The sequence below is a fragment of the Xenopus tropicalis genome, chromosome 9, assembly GCF_000004195.4.
Source record: "Xenopus tropicalis strain Nigerian chromosome 9, UCB_Xtro_10.0, whole genome shotgun sequence".
Classification (NCBI taxonomy): domain Eukaryota; kingdom Metazoa; phylum Chordata; class Amphibia; order Anura; family Pipidae; genus Xenopus; species Xenopus tropicalis.
Window position 1 is genome coordinate 3,198,013 of NC_030685.2, and position 22,419 is coordinate 3,220,431.

Here is a 22,419-nt window from a genome sequence, read left to right on the forward strand (position 1 = left end):
GGAGCCCAATGGCAGTGCGTAAGTAAGGAGTTGTGGGATCCAGCCGGGTAATGATAATCTGTGCCCAACCCAGAGCTAAGGGTGAAGAATCACAGAGCTACCAGTAGCAGCTACTTTTTCACGGCTACTGACGCCAGAAAACCCCCTGCCATAGACAATACTGAGAATTGCCTCTGCTAAACACACGTAGAGACTGTTATCAGTAAATGATCAGCATTGTCTGTTATAGTAGCCACGACAAGTAGCTGCTATTAGTAGCTCTGTGTGTCTTCACCCTGAAGTTGATGCCCATTTTTTGTTCCGAACCCCCCTGACCTGTGTATTGTGGCCCGACCTGCATGTCACTAATAACCCTTTACAGAACATACTAAAAACCATATATTATTCAGCATTGCTACATGATAAAGGTGATTTGTATAAACACGTTGCGGTTGCTCAGTTTATGTTGCAGGAATATGTGCCATTCACACATTGTTGCGCCATTTTGATGCCCTAGCATTTCTAATATCCCAGAATTCCTTGCAACTTTTCAAACTGTTACTGAGCCCTCACAGTAACGTTTTAGACTTAGTGGCTTGCTGCTGTGAGGGGTGTGCAGTCAGGATGGGCTCCCGTTCAGTTTGAACTAAGCAGCCAGTGCTGATTGGTTGCTATCGTTACTGGTTTGGTGCAACTTTGTCACTTAATGAGCTCTGCTATTTTCAGTGAGCTGAAAGTCCTTTCGAAACTACGTTTACAAAACAATCTGTGAGTTTCCCCTCTGTCCCTAACTCATTCTCCCGCCCTTGTGCTCACTGATCCAATGATTGTTCTCTGCCGCTCTCTGTCCCGCCCACATTCCCCTCCCAGCCAATGAGTGAGTGTCCCAGCTCCTCAGTTCCCTCCCTCACAGCTACAGGCAGCAGAGCAGTGTGGGAAAGAGGTGAGTAAGGGAGCGGGGCTGCACTAATGGTGGCACTAAAGGAGCAGTGTTACCTTGTTGTTCCCAACACATGAGCTGATTCCCAGGGACACTTTGCTACTGAGTCAGTGCAGTTTCTGTGGCAGCTCCAAGCCCAACCCACCCACCATAAGTGAATTCCTCTCCCATTTGGTACCAAGGCCCCCCTGCAGCCTGAGGGGAAGCACTGAGGGGCCCATTCTTGGCAGGAAAGGGAAAGTGTTGATTGGCAGACATTGCATCATTAGAGGGAAGTTTAACAGGGGATTGTGGGATTGGTAGTTCAGCCCATGGCTAGACTACTTATTCTATTCCCTGCTTGGAATTGTTTTGGGGGATATTGCTGGGAATAATCCCCTATAGAAATGTGTAAGTGCTTAATTCCACTTCCAGGCCCCTCCCTCCCACAAGGAGCCAATGGGAATGTGGGAGGAAGCGAGTGACCCAGTGATGGGGAAGAAGGATAAAAATGAGGAGCGGAAGGAGAGAATCCTGAATCTCACACTGGAGATTATCTATCTGCTGACTGGAGAGGTGAGGGGGGCACTGTGAGTGGCACAGTGAGAAGAGACTGTCTGTCTGTACAAAGGGGGTCTCTCTGCTGCGTTACACACTCATCATTCTCTCTCCCTCTCAATACATAGGGCTACGTCATCCCTAAGAAGAAGAGCCCAACTGTGGGTTTGGGGGCCCTGCATGCCCCTGGCTCCGTCATACAGAAGGAAAATGACAAGAAGATCCTGGAACTCATCTCCAACATCATCCAGCTGCTGACTGGAGAGGTGGGTGCGGCCCCCCAATCCCCCCTTATTGTTTAGTAACAGTGTATGATAATCCCTTTCTCTGGCTGGGGGATGACTGTAACATTGTGTGTGCCAGGTTGCCATAAGGTGTGAGGATGTTTCCATCTATTTTTCCTTGGAGGAGTGGGAGTATATAAAAGGAAACAAGGCCCTTTACAGGGAAGGGATAAAGGAGGAGGAGGAGCCCCGGCAGCTCCGCCCACTGGGTGAGTAATGGTTTCTATCATATACAGAGCATAGAGTCTATGCAGGATGTTTTGTCTTTTCAGGGAGATGCAGAAGAAAGTAAATCCATTTACACCCAGTTAATAACCAGTGACACAGACACAGAGCTCTTACAGTGTTTGTTTTGTTTTTTTTTCTTTTAAAATAATTTCTGCTTTACTGAGTTTTAACAAGATATAAAAATACAGCGCATTGTGCAGATCAGAGGGATACAGATAAAGGACAGAGCTAATGAGGAGGGAGGAGTCAGTTGGTTCCGGTGTTTAGTTGACGTTTCCTGGTTCTGATTGGTTCACTCAGGAATCATTTAGAGGCGGAGCCGTGATTCCATATTTGGGGTTTGAGCCCATTTCTGCCATAATATGGTGGGTATTGGGAATATCTGTTTCCCAGTGTCTGGCAATGTTGGCTCTCATTGCAAATATGATGAATGGGGGGTGATACGTAATTATTTGTGTAAATATCAGACTAAGAGGCCTATTAAAGAATCTTAACAAATATTTACAAAACTATGTATAAATATATCAGTAAATATTGCCTTTTTACATGTTTTCTCTTGAGGAAAATGGTGGAGGAAATGATGGGTGCAAATTTAAAATTGCGCCGGCAACATCAGTGTTAGGCATTTGCACCCTGCGGATTAGACTCACCTTCATTTTAACAACTCTTCTGTGGGGGGCGCTGTACGTTCCCAGTGAACTTAATTGGTTTCTCTCTGAGAGGCAGTAAATATTGCCCTGTTTCCTTGAGCCACCATTTTGTGCTGGGCTGTGTGCTCCCTCAGAGATCACCTGGCAGGAAGTGATGCAACTCTAACAGGAAGTAGTGTTGGAGCAGAAGACTGAAAGTTGCCCATTTATTAGGAGATATGACCTAACATGTATGTGTGCCCTCAGTTTGTTTGCACCATGAATTGTATGATCCCAGGAGCTGGCCCTTAGTATTTACAGATGAGCTGTTTTCTATCATTACTTTGTGTTAATTTGTGTTAGTGTTTGTGCTATAATGAGCCACAGTCCCTCCCCCTTCTCCCTGTAGTCACTTTATAGTCACTATTAAGCATGCATACAGGCTAACCAATCACAATGCTGTGTGTTTGCTTTCTGTGAAGCTACAGTCCCGCTATGAAGCTTTGGGCCCTGCCCTCTGTATCTTGAGCAAAGTGATTGGTTTGGGATGTCACACTTTCTGCTTTCCCTCTCCAAATAGTAAAAAACCACACAGTACTGGCACGAAACAAAGAACTCTGTTTGGCTCAAGATTTCATGTTTTTTACACCGTAATACATAACTGCCATCCCTACCAATCACTAGCAACAAACAGAAGGTTATGGAATGGCTTGTTTCCCCCCCGTGTCTAATTTCCCCCCCCCCAATCCCCATGTAACTGGACATTTTGCAGTTGGTGGAGATTTTTCTTTGTTTTTTTTTAAATTTTATTTAAAATAAACTCTCGTAAGATGCAGCCAACAAACAGGCAATACCAGGCGAGTAATGAGAGCGGCAGATTTTCCCAGATATTTCTGCCTCTGCTCCAGCAAAACATCATTTCCCATTATAACTCACATCATACACCAAAATGAGGATACAAATCAACTTAAATATTGTTTGTAGGGAAATTAGTTTTTTTTCTGCACTATATTTAAAAATTGTTCGCCTGATACTTCGTCCTGTAACTCTTTTTGTTTATTAGAAAAAGTTTTTTTTTCCAGATATATCTCTAAACAACCATCAATAACAGTCTCTATCCTTCCCTTTAGCAGCCTGTGAGTATAAAGATGGGAGCGATGTTACAGCACATACGGAAGCAACTTTATGTTGTAATAATGATGGGAATCTCACAAACCCTGATGTTTCTCCAGCGGAACAGCCCCCACCGGCCAATGGGATTAAAGAGGAAGAGGCTTCATGTGAAGGGAAAAACCAATCAGATTGCAGCATTAATCCCCTTACAGAACAGATACAAGGAACAGACACACCTACTCCTATCATGGGGTGCAGCCTGGGTACCAGTCCTTTAAAAATGAAGGGTAATAAATATGATAAAAACGCTGATAACTCCCCACAAAAATCACGGATAAATGATTTGGTTAAACATCTAAGGACCCACACAGGGGAGAGACCTTTTTCCTGTACTGAATGTGGGAAATGTTTTGCTGCTTCATCAGAACTCGCTGTCCATCAACAACGAACCCACACAGGGGAGAAACTTTCTTGTTCCGAATGCGGGAAACGTTTCTCACGTCGATCTAACCTTATTCGTCATCACAGAACCCACACAGGGGAGAAGCCATTTCTTTGTTCTGAATGTGGGAAATGTTTTTCAGCTCACGCTACCCTTGTTTGTCATCTAAAGACACACACAGGAGAGAAGCCATTTCCTTGTTCTGAGTGTGGAAAATGTTTCCAAAATCAGTTTAACCTTGCTAGTCACCGAAGGACTCACACAGGGGAGAAGCCATTTTCTTGTTCTGAATGTGGGAAATGTTTCTTTAATCGCTCTAACCTTGCTCGTCATCAAAGTAATCACACAGGGGAGAAACCTTTTTCTTGTTCTGAGTGTAAGAAATGTTTTGCCAGCTCATCAAAACTTACTGTCCATCAACGACAAGCTCACACGTCGGAGAAACCATTTTCTTGTTCTGAATGTGGCAAATGTTTCTCATATCGATCCAACTTTGCTCGTCATCAAAGGACTCACACAGGGGAGAAACCATTTTCTTGTTCTGAGTGTGGGAAATGTTTTACCACTTTATCAGAATGTACTGTCCATCAAAGACGAACCCACATAGGGGAGAAACCTTATTCTTGTTCTGAATGTGGGAAATGTTTTTTCAGTTCATCAGAACTTACTGTCCATCGACATGGAATCCACACAGGGGAGAAATCTTTTTCCTGTACTGAGTGTGGGAAATGTTTTGCACATAAGAGTAGTCTAAATGCGCACTTTAAAAATCACACAGGAGGAAAACCATAATCTTGTTCTCCATGTGTCACTTCATCAGACCTTTGTGTCCATTAATAAAGAACTTGCACAGGGGAGAAACCATTTTCTTGTTCTAAATGTGAGAAATGTTTTAAAAATCAGCCGTTTCTTGTACATTGACTACATTTTAATATGCATTTGAGTATTTACAGAGGGGAGGAACAGCTGTTTGCACTATACAGTGTATCATAGGTCAATCATTAGACCAATACTGTCCAAACTGTGAGCTTGATGGACACTGGCCATTGCTAAGGTGCCCTATAATGCTTTTCCCACAGCGCAGTCTTACCTTTGGGAACTGAGGGACCTCATTTCATTGCAATATATCTCTGCCTCCCACCAACAGATAAAACAGATAAAATCAAGAAGGGACATATTCCAAGGGATAAAGAATTCCCAGGATATCACTTGGGCAGATGTTTTCACCTAATTCTTACACATTAGATAACATAATGGAGATACGCCCAGCTGGGAATATGCCGGGAAGATATACACGTTCAGATTTTAGTCTAACATTCGGATATCGATCGTACATTAAAATGCAACAATCTAATACTAACATTCAGACTGAAATTGTAGCATAAATGGGAGGGTGTTCTGAACATAAAATAGTTGGCAGCACCAATCGTATGAAAGCGACGTCCCAGAATTGCATCGTGGGCCCCAAGAATACCGCCGGATAGACGATACATGCGCAGATTTTATCGTTATCCAATTGAAATTTTATAACCTGTCCGATCAACTAAATGACCGATCTCCACGGTATGAAAGTTATTGTAGGTTTCGTATGATTATATGGGTGCGTGTATGGGCAGCTTCAAACCCGGACAGCTGGAAAGAGGTAGAAAGAACCTCCCCACTGATAAGCACAAGAGAGAGGTTGATCCAGTTTATAATCGTAACCAAACCTACCTCACCCTGAAATAACTGCATTTCATGGGTCGTCTAGAACATTTATACATTTGATGTGGTATTGCCCAGACTTTCAAAGGTTATGAAGTTTCTTTCAAATTCTGTTATGCAAAAAACAGGTGTCGGAACGTTCCATTACTTTCTAAAGCTGGGATCCCCGACTTTTTTTACTCGTAAGCCACACTCAGATTAAAAAAGTGTTAGGATAAGCACGGGACACTAGCCCGTTATGTACATGTGCCCCAACATGGCTCCCTCCCTATGTAGGCAGCATAGGCATTTCCTTGCAATAATAATAATGTTCCCCCAACCAACCTGACTACAGACTTAATATCTTTCTATGATAGGTGCCCCATAAAGGGGATCTGCCCCTTTTAGACATACTGGGCCCGATTCACTAAAGTGCGATTTAACGTGCGCTATTTTTAGCGTGCGTTAAAACTTTTATCGCGACAATTGGCAGCATAAAACTGGCGACATTTTGCCCTGGGAGAGCACAGAGTGCTAGAGAGGTGCTGTATAAATGTTTATTTGCAAACCCCCCCCCCAAAAACCAATAAAAATATATATTGGCGTGTATGGCTAACATGGCGTGCGTTCATTTGCGCGACTATTTTGCCAGGCATGGATTCGCAGCAAGTTTTTGGACGTGCGATGAATTTTTCCACAGCAAATTTTTTCATGCATTTCGCAAAACAATCCGCCAATGGCAAAACGCATAAAAAAATTCGCCACGCGATAATTCCACGCACATCCAAAAATTGACACAGGCTTCAAAAAGTCGCGAGATTACAAAGTCGCGACAAAGAAATCGCCAAAATATACCTAGTAATGTATTTTGTGCGACTAAATATTTAGCAAATCTTTGGAAAGATCCCTGAAATGGCAAAAATGTTGTGCGGGCAAAAAAATTGTTGCTCGCGACTATTATTTTTTGAAGCCTGTGTCAATTTTTGGACGTGCGGGGAATTTTCGCGTGGCGAATTTTTTTATGCATTTTGCCATTGGCGGGTTGTTTTGCGAAACGCATGAAAAAATTTGCTGTGGAAAAATTTGCCGCACGTCCAAAAATTCGCTGCAAATCCATGGCTGGCGAAACATTTCATCACTTGTAGCCGCATATAAATAGTCGCGCAAATGAACGCACGCCATGTTAGCCATACACGCCAATACTTTAGTAAAATTACTGTATTAAAAATGCCCATTTCCCTGCAAACTGGCGGCTGCGTCACTCTAGGGGAAACACAGACTGTAATAAATCCCACTGCAAAGTCCATATTTTATTGCCAAAAGCTCATTTACTGTACTTTTCTATAAATATTATACCTGGTAATGTATTTTGTGCGACTAAAGATTTACCTTTATAGTACTGTATAATATGGCGACAACATATTCACCGCTATAGTACTGTATATTAGTAGGGAAATTCCATACATGCCAAGACTTTAGTAAAATTGAGTAAAAAGACACAGACTTGAATAAATAACACTGTAAGTCCATATTTTATTGGCAAAAACTCATTTACTGTACTTTTCTATAATTTTTCGCCTGCCTGAGTTAATTTTCGCATAGCTGAATGCGATATTTAGCACGCCTAAGTTATAATGAATCATGCGATCGTATTCTTTTTAGCGCGGAAACAAATTATCGCATGCGTTAAAACTAGTGCGAAAAATAACGCCTGCGATATGGCGACTTAATGCAATGGTGAATTGTGTGCTAATTATCGTGACAAATTTAATGCAAAAAAGCGTGCGATAATTTTTATCGCACTTTAGTGAATCAGGCCCACTGTATTCTATTGGGTGAGTCGGGCAAAATAAACTTTACTTACACTCGATAAATTTTTAAAATATTTTTTATTTTATTTGCCTAAAAAACACCCAAAAAGGCAAAACATGAATAAAGGTGTTTAATATAGAGATGAGTGTGAGTGAGCAGAGAAGCTGAATATAAACAGAAACATTATGTGGCACAGAGCAGATTCATGTTCCCCTCACTCAGTTTGTTTATATGGCATCTCCCTATGGGAAGTCTCTGCCCCTCACTGTATATACAGAGGGAAGGGGGGGAGTGAATATAGAGTTTATTAGCTGTTACTGAGCCTGTGTGGGGCACTTCCAGGCCTGCAGTCAGGGGGCTCCCAGGCAGAGCTTCAACCTACATGTGTCTGTTCCGCTTCAACTGAGCAGCCAGTGCTGATTGCTTGTCATAGTTACTGGTTTTGTGCAACGTTATTTTCTGTGAGGGAAAAATCCTAAACAGTGAAGTTATTTTACATTTACAAAACAATCTGTGAGTTTTCCCTCTGTCCCTAACTGCAGTCTGTGAGTTTTCCCTCTGTCCCTAACTCTGTGTCCCGCCCTTGTGCTCACTGATCCAATCATTCTTCTGTGCTGCTCTCTGTCCCGCCCACATTCCCCTCCCAGCCAATGAGTGAGTGTCCCAGCTCCTCAGTTCCCTCCCTCACAGCTACAGGCAGCAGAGCAGTGTGGGAAAGAGGTGAGTAAGGGAGCGGGGCTGCACTAATGGTGGCACTAAAGGAGCAGTGTTACCTTGTTGTTCCCAACACATGAGCTGATTCCCAGGGACACTTTGCTACTGAGTCAGTGCAGTTTCTGTGGCAGCTCCAAGCCCAACCCACCCACCATAAGTGAATTCCTCTCCCATTTGGTACCAAGGCCCCCCTGCAGCCTGAGGGGAAGCACTGAGGGGCCCATTCTTGGCAGGAAAGGGAAAGTGTTGATTGGCAGACATTGCATCATTAGAGGGAAGTTTAACAGGGGATTGTGGGATTGGTAGTTCAGCCCATGGCTAGACTAGTTATTCTATTCCCTGCTTGGAATTGTTTTGGGGGATATTGCTGGGAATAATCCCCTATAGAAATGTGTAAGTGCTTAATTCCACTTCCAGGCCCCTCCCTCCCACAAGGAGCCAATGGGAATGTGGGAGGAAGCGAGTGACCCAGTGATGGGGAAGAAGGATAAAAATGAGGAGCGGAAGGAGAGAATCCTGAATCTCACACTGGAGATTATCTATCTGCTGACTGGAGAGGTGAGGGGGGCACTGTGAGTGGCACAGTGAGAAGAGACTGTCTGTCTGTACAAAGGGGGTCTCTCTGCTGCGTTACACACTCATCATTCTCTCTCCCTCTCAATACATAGGGCTACGTCATCCCTAAGAAGAAGAGCCCAACTGTGGGTTTGGGGGCCCTGCATGCCCCTGGCTCCGTCATACAGAAGGAAAATGACAAGAAGATCCTGGAACTCATCTCCAACATCATCCAGCTGCTGACTGGAGAGGTGGGTGCGGCCCCCCAATCCCCCCTTATTGTTTAGTAACAGTGTATGATAATCCCTTTCTCTGGCTGGGGGATGACTGTAACATTGTGTGTGCCAGGTTGCCATAAGGTGTGAGGATGTTTCCATCTATTTTTCCTTGGAGGAGTGGGAGTATATAAAAGGAAACAAGGCCCTTTACAGGGAAGGGATAAAGGAGGAGGAGGAGGAGCCCCAGCAGCTCCGCCCACTGGGTGAGTAATGGTTTCTATCATATACAGAGCATAGAATGCAGGATAGTTTGTGTTTTTAGAAGTAGATAGAAAATATCAGTTAGTGAATCAGTTTATACCCAGTTTATAACCCATTGCCAGGGTCGGTATCAGAAAAGTGAATGAGCTGGGCCCCATGAACACAAGCAGGTAGTACACATAGTTTTAGTCATGTCCCTTGTGTGCTCTACTTAAATTATCAACTCCAGGGGGGTAGGATTAGCCAGGACAAAGGGTTAAACTTGGGGCAACTGCTGGGGGGGAGGAGCTATAGAGGGGCCCTATAATACATAGACTGATAAGCCACTGCAATAGATGTTTATGGAAAATGCCTTGTTCCTAATGTTTAGGGGCCCAATAACAAGTCACTCTACTGCTGGAAAGTTCATAGTTGATAGCTCAAATGATTAAAGGAGAACTAAACCCTAAAAGTGAATATAGCTAGAAATGCCATATTTTATACACTAAACCGACCTATGGCTACGCGTTGAAAGACACAAAACGCGTCAGGATTAATGTGAATAACCATTTTCCTTCTGTGTTTAACCTTATGAAAAGCCTTTCCCAGCTGCCACATTGCAGAGATGCCCTTATACTGGCACAGTCTGGACGGCTAAAATCCAGCGTTTTAGTTCCTCCCTTATAGAGCTGTCTCTGCAGCATTATCCCAAAGGGACCATGTTGGGATCACTGCTCCCCAAATGCCCCCCCCCCCCCACACACAAGTGTTAGAGATGAGTTCAGTGTTATTAGTTATTACAACAGAGAATGATTCCCAGTAGGTTCTTGAACTGCCTGATGTTAATATTACGTAACGGAGAGTTAGCGCTAAGATTACTATTAGCCTGTTTTACTTGTAACAGAAGGATCTCCTTAGCTGGTAACGGTATCCCCCTCCCCCTCACTCCTTCCCATGAGCCCTTACTAACCCCACTGCCAGGTCTGCACTGGGATCCCCATAAATAACAGACTCTATCCTTCCCTTTAGCAGCCTGTGAGTATAAAGATGGGAGCGATGTTACAGCACATACGGAAGCAACTTTATGTTGTAATAATGATGGGAATCTCACAAACCCTGATGTTTCTCCAGCGGAACAGCCCCCACCAGCCAATGGGATTAAAGAGGAGGCGGCTTCATGGGAAGGGGGAAACCAATCAGATTGCAGCATTAATCCCCTTACAGAACAGATACAGGGAACAGACACACCTACTCCTATCATGGGGTGCAGCCTGAACATCTTAAAAATGAAGGGTAATAAAAATTCCCTCCAATCTCCACATAAATCTCACGCAACAAAAACTGTAGGAAAATACAGCTGCAATGAGTGTCAGAAACAATTTACTTATAAGAGAGACTATGATAAACATCATAGAACCCACAAAAGTAAAAAACCCTTTTTTTCAATTCGATCCAACCTTAAACGCCATCAAATAACCCACACAGTGGAGACACCTTTTTCTTGTTCTGAATGTGGGAAATATTTTTTAAGCCATTCACACCTTGCTCGTCATCAAAGGACTCACACAGGGGAGAAACCATTCTCTTGTTCTGAATGTGGGAAATGTTTTGCAAGCAAATCTGACCTTAAAGGCCATCAAATAACCCACACAGGGGAGAAACCATTTTCTTGTTCTGAATGTGGTAAATGTTTTTCAAAGCAATCTAACCTTGCTTGTCACCAAAGAACTCACACAGGGGAGAAACCTTTTTCTTGTTCTGAATGTGGGAAATGTTTTTTAACCCATTCACACCTTGATCGTCATCAAAGGACTCACACAGGGGAGAAACCATTCTCTTGTTCTGAATGTGGGAAATGTTTGTCAAGTAAATCACAACTTAAAATTCATTATAGAACCCACACAGGGGAGAAACCATTTTCTTGTTCTGAATGTGGGAAATGTTTTTCAAAGCAATCTGACCTTAAACACCACCAAATAACCCACAGAGGAGAGAAACCATTTTCTTGTTCTGAATGTGGGAAATGTTTCTTAAATAGCTCTAACCTTGCTCGTCATCAAAGGACTCACACAGGGGAGAAACCATTCTCTTGTTCTGAATGTGGGAAATGTTTTTCAAAGCAATCCCACCTTGTTTGTCATCAAAGGACTCACACAGGGGAGAAACCATTTTCTTGTTCTGAATGTGGCAAATGTTTTTCAAATCAATTTAACCTTGATCGTCATCAGAGAATTCACACAGGGGAGAAACCATTTTCTTGTTCTGAATGTGGCAAATGTTTTTCAAACCAATGGTACCTTAAAAATCATCATAGAAGCCACACAGGGGAGGCACCATTTACTTGTGAATGTGGGAAATGTTTTTCAAATCAATCCCACCTTGTTTGTCATCAAAGGACTCACACAGGGGAGAAACCATTTTCTTGTTCTGAATGTAGCAAATGTTTTCCAAATCGATTTAACCTTGATCGTCATCAGAGAATTCACACAAGGGAGAAACCATTTTCTTGTTCTGAACGAGGGAAATAATTTGTATTGAACAGAAGTCTAAAAATACTGTAAACTTGTTTTACAAATGAGGCATCAGGCAAATATTTTTATGTCCACCATAAAATGTTTCTTTAAGAGAACCCTTAGACCAGGGGCCCCAACCTTTCTTACTTTTGAGCCACAGTCAAATGTAAAAAGTCTTGTAGAGCTACACAAACTCCATAAAAGTTCATGGAGGAGCCAAATAAGGGTTAAGATTGGCTATTAGGCAGCCGCTATGCACACTACCGGCTTACAGGGGGCTTTATTTGGCAGTTAATCTTGTTTGTCACTGCCTTAGACCAACACTTTGCAGTATCTAGTAGAATTAAGTCTAAAACAACTGGACTTCTCTGAGTTTTTCTTGAAAATGTTTCACCATTCATCCAAGTGGCTTCTTCAGTTCAAATGACTTGTAGGGAATTCCCCGGTATTTAAACTCTTGATCGTAGTACAATCACAGACATCCAATCACAATGGTTCCATTGAACTTATTCAGTTAGGTGTTGGTTGAAATTGACAGGTGTAAGAAGGTATGATCCAATCACAATGGTTCCATGATTCTCATTGATGAAGGTGTTAATCCTTCAAAGTACATGACTGGAAATGTGAACTGTTATGAAACCGCCGAGGTAAGGATGTCAAAGCGGTATTGTATGTTGATGACAAGCGGTGTCGCAGGCCCCCTCCTCTGTTCAGGGATGGTTTTTCCAGGCTGGCATAAATGGCCTCTTTCACACCATCTGTCCTCTCGGTCCAAGATACGCACATTACTGTCCTCAAAAGAGTGACCTTTTTCTTGAAGGTGTAGATAGACTGCTGAGTCTTGTCTTGAGGAGTTCGCCCTCCTATGTTGGGCCATTCTCTTACAGAGAGGTTGTTTTGTCTCCCCAGTGTATATGTCAGAGCACTCTTCACTACACTGGACAGCATAGACCACAATACTTTTCATGTGCTTGGGTGTAGGGTCTTTAGGGTGCACCAGCTTTTGTCTCAGGGTGTTGCTGGGTTTGAAAAACACAGGAATGCGATGTTTGTTGAAAATTCTCCTAAGTTTTTCTGATGTTCCAGCGACATATGGGATGACTATGCTGCTTCGCCTGCTGTTTTCCTCCCTTCTGTTTGTTGGTCTGGTCTTTCTGCTGGTCTTTGATTTGGTTTTGATAAAGGCCCAGTCTGGGTACCCACACGTTTTCAGAGCTCCTTTTAGATGTTTATATTCCTTCTCCTTAGCCTCTGCATTGGATGCCACAGTTTCAGCCGATGGTGTAGAGTCCTAATGGCACCCAGTTTATGTTCCAAAAGGTGGTGGGAATCAAACAGCAAGTACTGGTCTGTGTGGGTGGGTTTCCTGTATACTTCAATATACAGGTCCCCCCCTCTTTGATAACTATAGCACAATCCAAAAAAGCTAGTTTGCTGTCTTTCACATCTTCCCTTGTGAACGTGATGTTTTTGTCCACCGAGTTTATGTGTTTGGTGAAGGCTGGAACCCCGCGTGCTTTAATTTTGACCCAGGTGTCATCCACATATCTGAACCAATGACTTGGTGTTGTTCCCTTGAAGGTGTCCAGGGCTTTCTTTTCCACTTCTTCCATGTAAAGGTTCGCTACAATTGGACACAGGCGAACCCATGGCACGGCCATGTTTTTGTCTATAGAAAACTTCCTTGTGCTTTGAAGTAAGTGGTATTGAGACACAGGTCCAGTAAGGAACAAACTTGTTCTTGGGTCAGTTTTGTTCTGCTGCTGAGGGTGGTGTCTTGTTTCAGCCGTTTCTTCACTGTTTCAGTTGCCTCGTTAGTGGGTATGCATGTGAACAAAGATGTTACGTCATAGGACACCATTGTATCGTCGATCTCCAGCTTTAACTCCTGCACTTTTTTTGACAAAGTCCATGGAGTTCTGAATGTGGTGCACTGTGTTTCCAACTAAGGGGGCTAAGATGTTGGCCACGTATTTACCAATGTTATAAGTCACAGAGTTAATACTGCTGACAATTGGCTCCTTCTTTGTGTATTTTTGGGAGTCCATATAGGCATGGAGTGGCTTCACCTGGGTAAAGGCGACGGTACAAAGCTGGACTGATGACCTTTTCCTTCTCAAGGTGCTGCAAGCAGTCATTTGAACTGAAGAAGCCATTTGGATGAGTGGTGAAACGTTATCAAGAAAAACTCAGTTGTTTTAGACGTAATGCTTCTAGATACTGTATATCATGACCTGGATGAATGAGAATCTTCATAGACATATAACACTTTGCAGTCACCTGATGGGCACTGGGCAATTCTGAGACTGGGGGGCACCAAAGCAGAATTCACCATAAGTACCTTCCCCCGGCACTGGCTCTGCATTGGGAACTGAGGAGCCCTCTGGGATATATCTCCCCCTCCCCCCAACAGATAATATTCTGGGTTTTATTGAACAAGAAGGGACATATTCCAAGGGGTACGAGCCCCCCAGGGTATCACTTGGGCAGATGCTGTTCCCTAATGCTCACACAGTAGGTAACATAATGGGGATATACCCAGCTGGGAATGACTTGCCGGGTACATAGGCTCTTACTGGGTAAATATAAAGCCTATAACATCATCTTGTCATTATTAACCCAATGTCATTTCCAATGGGGCATTTGTTGAGATGAAAGGAAAGGGGGTTACACCATTATCCTATAAAGGGTCTCTTTACATTAAATCAGTTTTGTGAAAAGCCTTTGTGTCAGTCCGATTTATTGGTGCAATTTTTAATGCTTGTTAATAAAACATTGAATATATATATATATATATAAACGTTGATGTTGTTTAAGAGGAAACTTTTATTGCTAACACATATATGGAGATCCTGTGCCCTCTCTGTCCTGCACTCCTTCCTGCCCCTGGATCTTTGCCCCTGTCACCCTGTACTTGCCGGCACTTTATCAGCCCCTGCTCACAAGGCAGCAGCAGTTTTTGAATTCTTCCCCCATAGATCAGGTCTCTGAGATGATATTTTTTCTGCTAGAGAAACCGGAGGCAGCGGCTGCTTTGGGGAAGCGGCACAGGAACTGAGGGCAGCAGAGTTGGGGCAAACTAACAGCGCAAAGCCAACAGAAACAGACTGGTATCATAGATCCCTGGGGACTTGTAGCAAAGTAAGTTATCTACCCAGGATCCAGCTTCCTCCTCCAGCAGGAAAATATCATCTCAGAGACCTGATCAATGGGGGAAGAATTTAATGCTGATGATTCTGTGAGGGAAAGGTAGGGGGCGCTAGAGAGGGGAAGGAGGGAAAGGGGAGTCTTTAAGGCCGGGGCTGATAAAGTGCAGGTAAGAACTGGGTGACAAGGGGGCGACGATTCAGGACAGAATCTAAAAGGAGACATATTGGATTAAAAAAAAAACAAATCCTGTAGGCAATTATGAATAATATCCGGTGCTGGTTTCCCTTTGGGCTAAACATTAACCCTATCTGTAACAATGGCCCCTTTATTGGAGCTCCCTATAGATCCTCTCAGGTCCCTGTCTGGGTTTCACATGAGGGGTGGGCGTGTCCTAACGGTCCCTGCCAGAAGCACAGTAGGAGGGGGAGAGCCAATCACAGCCCTGCACTCACACAAGCACAGACAGGCTTCAGTTCCCTATCAGGTCAGCCTAGTGTGGCCCCAAAGTGAAGTCTCACGCAAATGGCGAATTGAAGCCAAACAATCGCTGCCCACAATTTGACACAAAATTTGGGGGATTTTTTTTTTAAAAAAATGGGAGAATGTTTTTGGGTGCCAAGAGACCGGGGGGAAAGAGGCAGATTCAGGGAACTAACGAATAAACCTGCCCCTGCCTGGTAACCTGTAACCCCCAGGCACTACTGAGCCTCTGATTGGGGGAACCAGTCAGGTGACTGGGGAAATGTCTCAAACACAGCAAGTCCAGTTGATGTGACTTATTACTACAGAGATACCCCGGCCTGGATGAATGGGAACCTTCCCACACATAATACTTACATGGGGGGATTAGAAAAACTACATATCCCAGAATTCCCTGCAGCTTTACAGCTCCCTTACTGTGCTGCACCCAAATGTTTCCGGCTCAGTGACTGGGTGTGCTGACAGTGTGCCTCACAGTATGTAGCAGGGCTTTAACCCTGCGTGTGTCCAACCGCACCTCAGCTGCTAGTGCTGCTTGGTTGCCTTAGTTACTGGTTTTCAGCAACTTCCTGACGGAATAAACTCGTTTGTCATTTTTACACTTACACAGCAGTCTGTGAGTTTTCCCTCTGTCCCTAACTCTGCAGTCTGTGAGTTTTCCCTCTGTCCCTAACTCTGCAGTCTGTGAGTTTTCCCTCTGTCCCTAACTCTGCAGTCTGTGAGTTTTCCCTCTGTCCCTAACTCTGCAGTCTGTGAGTTTTCCCTCTGTCCCTAACTCTGCAGTCTGTGAGTTTTCCCTCTGTCCCTAACTCTGCAGTCTGTGAGTTTTCCCTCTGTCCCTAACTCTGCAGTCTGTGAGTTTTCCCTCTGTCCCTAACTCTGTGTCCCGCCCTTGTGCTCACTGATCCAATCATTCTTCTCCGCTGCTCTCTGTCCCGCCCACATTCCCCTCCCAGCCAATGAGTGAGTGTCCCAGCTCCTCAGTTCCCTCCCTCACAGCTACAGGCAGCAGAGCAGTGTGGGAAAGAGGTGAGTAAGGGAGCGGGGCTGCACTAATGGTGGCACTAAAGGAGCAGTGTTACCTTGTTGTTCCCAACACATGAGCTGATTCCCAGGGACACTTTGCTACTGAGTCAGTGCAGTTTCTGTGGCAGCTCCAAGCCCAACCCACCCACCATAAGTGAATTCCTCTCCCATTTGGTACCAAGGCCCCCTGCAGCCTGAGGGGAAGCACTGAGGGGCCCATTCTTGGCAGGAAAGGGAAAGTGTTGATTGGCAGACATTGCATCATTAGAGGGAAGTTTAACAGGGGATTGTGGGATTGGTAGTTCAGCCCATGGCTAGACTAGTTATTCTATTCCCTGCTTGGAATTGTTTTGGGGGATATTGCTGGGAATAATCCCCTATAGAAATGTGTAAGTGCTTAATTCCACTTCCAGGCCCCTCCCTCCCACAAGGAGCCAATGGGAATGTGGGAGGAAGCGAGTGACCCAGTGATGGGGAAGAAGGATAAAAATGAGGAGCGGAAGGAGAGAATCCTGAATCTCACACTGGAGATTATCTATCTGCTGACTGGAGAGGTGAGGGGGGCACTGTGAGTGGCACAGTGAGAAGAGACTGTCTGTCTGTACAAAGGGGGTCTCTCTGCTGCGTTACACACTCATCATTCTCTCTCCCTCTCAATACATAGGGCTACGTCATCCCTAAGAAGAAGAGCCCAACTGTGGGTTTGGGGGCCCTGCATGCCCCTGGCTCCGTCATACAGAAGGAAAATGACAAGAAGATCCTGGAACTCATCTCCAACATCATCCAGCTGCTGACTGGAGAGGTGGGTGCGGCCCCCCAATCCCCCCTTATTGTTTAGTAACAGTGTATGATAATCCCTTTCTCTGGCTGGGGGATGACTGTAACATTGTGTGTGCCAGGTTGCCATAAGGTGTGAGGATGTTTCCATCTATTTTTCCTTGGAGGAGTGGGAGTATATAAAAGGAAACAAGGCCCTTTACAGGGAAGGGATAAAGGAGGAGGAGGAGGAGCCCCAGCAGCTCCGCCCACTGGGTGAGTAATGGTTTCTATCATATACAGAGCATACACTGTAGGATATCAGGTGTTTTTAGAAGCTTTTTCTTAACCACTCCCACCTGTGTTTGGAGGGCGCAGCCATCAGGAAATTGAGCTTGTGGCTGCATCTCTGTAGTAGTAATGATATAGGTCGTTACAGTTGTCACAGGAGCTCCCCATCTTGGATTCTGTTAGGGCTGTCGGGGGCAGTGCACATGCTCAGTGGGCTCTGAGCAGCTGTTGGGAAGCAGGAAATGAGGCTGGACTGTCATAAACTGATGCTACGAGTCTGATTAGCGAATTCTGATGATAATTGCACTTGTTTCAGAGCTGCCATGTTATGTGACTCCAAATGGCTAATCAGCCTTATACTGTTACATGTATAATCTATATATACAGTATATTGTGAGTCGGCCCCTAAGCTCAGTAACTGACAGCAGCACAGAGCATGTACTGGGAATCAGCAGAAAAGGAGATGGGGAGCTACTGGGGGCATCTTTGGGGGCACAGATCTTCCCTGCTAGGGGGCTGTGGTTGGCTTGGGCTGATTAATTACTGTAGTGCTTTAGCAAAGTCCAAGTATATCCCATCCACTGCCATTCCAGCATCGAGGTTCCTGCTCACCTCCTCATAGAAGGCAATAAAATAAGTCTGGCAAGATCAGTTACCCATAAAACCCATACCAGCAGAAACTTATAGTATTGGGATTTGCAATTGTAAGGAAGCGTGCCTTACCGGCACGGCGGGGACGCCCGCCGCGCCACCATCGGCGGGGACGCCCGCCGCGCCGTCTTTCCTCTGCGCCGGTTCCTTCCTAGTGTGCGCGCGCGCGCACTTCCGCGTTGTTAAGCGCATGCGCGCTGACGTGATGACGTCAGCGCGCAATGGCGCGAAATTTAAAAGTATTTAAAGGGGTTTTTGCCTTTTGTCAGTGCCCGTGATAGGATTTGATCCTGGTGCTTTTGTGAGCCTTGTACACTTCGTTTCTGTATCCTGCCTTGTTGCCTTCCTGTGTTTTGACCCGGTTTTGCTCCTGACTATTCTGATTATCCATATCTGACCCCGGCTTGTACTTGACTACGATTTCGTCTCATCCTGCTGTTTTGATTACCCGGTTTGACCCTTGCCTGTCTGACTATCCTTGATTGCTGCCCGCCCCGACCTAGCCTGCCTGACGACGACCTTGTTAACCCTATTTTGTACCGTGATCTTTGGCCTAAACTGACTTTCTACAGTCGTGCCCCATTGCTAGCCAGAACTCCTGCTCTGCACCTCTCGTTTAAGTCCAGGTGGCATCCGAGTAGCTGAGGGCTCCTCCCGAAGCCAAAGGCGGTCACGCTACTGGTGAAGCACGAGCTGAGACCAGGGTGCTTGGCACTAGCTCTGGTATTGGGTGCCGACCGTGACATTATCACGGGCCATGGAGGACCAAGATCACGTTGAGTCCGCTGCTGCTTCCCCACTCCATCTGCTACTACTGAAGCGCTTCTTACTGCCCTGCTACAGCGTTTGGAGGATCAGGAGCAAAAGCAGAATTATCTCCTGCAGGGTTTTCACAACCTAACCCGCCAGCTGGAGACTTCGCAATCTCCGCAGCAGCAGCCTGTTCCTAGTTTTTCCCCTTCTGTGGGGGCATCTGCTATGGGAAGTAACACCTATAGGCCCCAGGAGCCTAAAATTGCATTTCCTGAGAAATTCTCTGGGGACAGGTCCAAATTTTTCGTCTTCAAAGAGGCATGTAAATTATATCTTAGCTTTTTCCCTCATTCTTTCCCTTCTGATGTGGAAAAAGTAAGATTTGTGATGACCCTTCTAGTGGGGGATCCCCAGGTTTGGGCCCTTAGACTGCCTCCTTCCGATCCTGCTCGTTCTTCCCTTGAAGTATTCTTTGATACTATGGCACTTCTTTACGATGACCCGGATCGTGCATCATCAGCCGATTCGGCGATTCGTAAACTGCGCCAAGGGAGACGGGATGCAGAGGTGTATTGCACAGAGTTCCGCCGGTGGGCAGGAGAGACTGAGTGGAACGATGCGGCCCTGCGCAGTCAGTTCCGTATCGGGCTATCCGACTCTATTAAAGATAGCCTGGTTAATTACCCCTTGTCGTCCAGTCTGGATGATCTCATGGCCCTAGCCATCCAGATCGATAGGAGACAAAGGGAGAGAAGGAGCGAAAGGGGCCATACTGCTTTCTCTGGGGTTACTTATGGGAGACCTGACTTAGTGACCAATGTTAAGTCTTCGGCTTCCCCCGGTGTCTCCACCTCAGGAGGAGCCTATGCAACTAGGCCTATTCCATCTCTCTCCTGAGGAAAAGACACGCAGGCGGACCCTTGGGTTATGTATATATTGTGGGGACAAGGGTCATTTTCTCAAACAATGCACCAAGAGGCCGGGAAACGCCCAAGCCTAAATGAAGAAGGGGAGCTTCATTTGGGTGCAGGCGTTTCCTCTCCCCAATTTGCCTCTAAAGTGCAGCTACCGGTCAAACTGTCCTGGCCTACGGACTCTGTTAACTTGTCTGCTTTCGTGGACTCTGGGGCAGAGGGTAACTTTATTGAGGCCACATTCGCTGCTAAACATGGCATTCCTGTGGTCCCTCTAAGTGTTCCCATGAGGTTATTTACGGTGGACAAAAGACCTTTAGGGTCTGGTATAGTAGATAAGAAAACTGTATCCTTATCCTTATGTGTGAACAATTTCCATGTTGAAGAGATAGTCCTTTTTCTTATTGAAGGTGCCTCTTCCCCACTCATTTTGGGTTTACCCTGGCTCCAGGTTCATAACCCCCCAGATTAACTGGGTTACGGGGGAGGTGTCTCAATGGGGTTTCTTGTTGTAGGGGTATTTGTATTCCCTCAACTATAGCAGCCACCTCACTTGAGGGGTTACCTGCAGCCTATTCGGCTTATGCCGATGTCTTTTTCCAAAAGGCGGGCCGAAACCTTACCCCCACACAGACAGTATGACTGTCCCATTGATCTGGTTCCAGGTTCCTCTCCTCCTCGTGGTCGTACATACCCTCTTTCCCTACCTGAGTCCCAGTCCATGAAGGAATATATCCAGGAAAACCTCGAAAGAGGTTTTATCCGGGCCTTCTAATTCTCCTGCAGGGGCTGGGTTTTTCTTTGTGGGTAAGAAGGATGGAGGTCTCCGTCCTTGTATAGATTACAGGGGTTTAAACAAGGTCACTATTAAAAATCGCTTACCCTCTTCCTCTAATTTCTGAGTTATTTGATCAGGTCAAAGCTGCCAAGATCTATACCAAGCTTGATCTTAGAGGCGCATACAATCTCATCCGTATTAGGGAGGGGGATGAGTGGAAAACTGCTTTTAACACCAGGGACGGCCACTACGAGTATTTAGTAATGCCCTTTGGGCTCTGTAACGCCCCCGCAGTTTTTCAAGAATTTGTCAACGACATCTTTCGTGACCTGCTGGGGGTATTCGTAGTGGTCTACCTTGACGATATTCTTATTTTCTCTTCTAATCTAATGAACATCGTAAACATGTGTGTGAGGTCTTAAAAAGACTAAGGGAGAACAACCTGTATGCAAAACTAGAGAAATGTACCTTTGAAGTCTCTACTGTCCAGTTTTTGGGTTTTATTATTCCGGCAAGGGTCTAGAGATGGATCCAGGCAAAGTGAGAGCTGTCCTAGATTGGGCCCAACCCTTTTCGTTACGCGCAATACAAAGGTTTCTTGGTTTTGCCAATTATTATCGTCAATTCATTAAGAATTTTTCTCTAATTGTAGCTCCCATCACGAATCTAACCAAGAAGGGCGCTGATCCCAGTATATGGCCTTCTGAGGCTGTACAAGCATTTGAAACCCTCAAAAAAGAGTTTAGTTCTGCCCCTATCCTGCGATCTCCCGATTCCGCTCTCCCTTTCTTTGTAGAGGTAGATGCCTCTGAGGTAGGAGCTGGGGCAGTCCTTTCCCAAAGACACCCAATAACCAATAAGATGCATCCCTGTGCTTTTTTTTCTAGAAAGTTTTCACCTGCAGAGGTCAATTACGACATAGGGAACAGGGAACTGTTGGCCGTGAAATTGGCCTTCGAGGAATGGCGTCATCTCCTAGAGGGGGCTAAACATTTAGTTACCGGTCTATACCGACCATAAAAATTTACTTTATATTGAATCCGCTAAGCGCCTGAACCCAAGGCAAGCCAGGTGGGCTTTATTCTTTTCAAGGTTCAATTTTTTTTTAACTTTTAAGCCCGGGTCAAAGAATACTAAGGCAGATGCACTCTCTAGGAGTTTCAATTCTGTTTCCTTCCGACTCGAGTGAGTGTACTCCCATCATTCCCAGGGAGCTAATTATTGCAACTTTGGAATCTGACCTTTCTTTCTTATTGTCCCCGTTACAATCTTCTGCTCCTATTGAAACCCCATCTGGTAAATGGTTTGTCCCTGAGGAGTTTAGGGAACAAGTATTAAGAGAGGTTCATGATTCTAAAATGGCAGGCCATCCAGGAGTTGCAAAAACCATTTCTTTATTGTCCGCCATATTTGGTGGCCATCCTTCAAGCAGGATGCTAGAACTTTCATCAATTCCTGTCCAATTTGTCAGAGGTCTAAATCATCTCATCAGCAGCCCCAGGGTCTGTTAAATCCCTTACCCATTCCAATGAAGCCTTGGTCCCACATCTCTATGGATTTTATTGTGGAGTTACCCCCCTCTCAGGGTAAAACAGTAATTTGGGTGGTGGTCGATAGATTTAGTAAAATGGCTCATTTTATTCCTCTCCCACACCTCCCTTCTGCTAAAACCCTGGTCTGATTTATTCATTACTCATATTTTTAAGTTTCATGGGTTTCCAGTGAATATTGTT

At 45.0% G+C, this 22,419-nt stretch overlaps 3 protein-coding genes across 3 annotated transcripts in view; 2 read left to right on the top strand and 1 right to left on the bottom strand.

Annotated features, from left to right (window-relative positions):
• The window catches only part of h2ac14 (H2A clustered histone 14), a 1,193,713-nt gene that overhangs the window by 139,412 nt on the left and 1,031,882 nt on the right, over window positions 1-22,419 (bottom strand).
• On the top strand, window positions 1,430-5,016 carry LOC101732003 (oocyte zinc finger protein XlCOF7.1-like; the record flags this gene model as incomplete). Its single annotated transcript, XM_031893070.1, has 5 exons — window positions 1,430-1,474; window positions 1,585-1,722; window positions 1,820-1,949; window positions 3,731-4,586; window positions 4,662-5,016. Coding segments are annotated over 5 exons (1,452 nt in total), but the record flags the coding sequence as incomplete, so codon positions are not given.
• On the top strand, window positions 10,573-12,087 carry LOC108644777 (oocyte zinc finger protein XlCOF6.1-like). Its single transcript, XM_018089507.2, has one exon. It carries the CDS (start codon window positions 10,634-10,636, stop codon window positions 11,900-11,902), a length of 1,269 nt encoding a protein of 422 aa, XP_017944996.1. The 5' UTR covers window positions 10,573-10,633; the 3' UTR covers window positions 11,903-12,087.

Coding starts and splice junctions, on each gene's coding strand:
- LOC108644777 (XM_018089507.2), top strand. CDS start 10,634: ATGGGGTGCAGCCTGAACATCTTAAAAATGAAGGGTAATAAAAATTCC.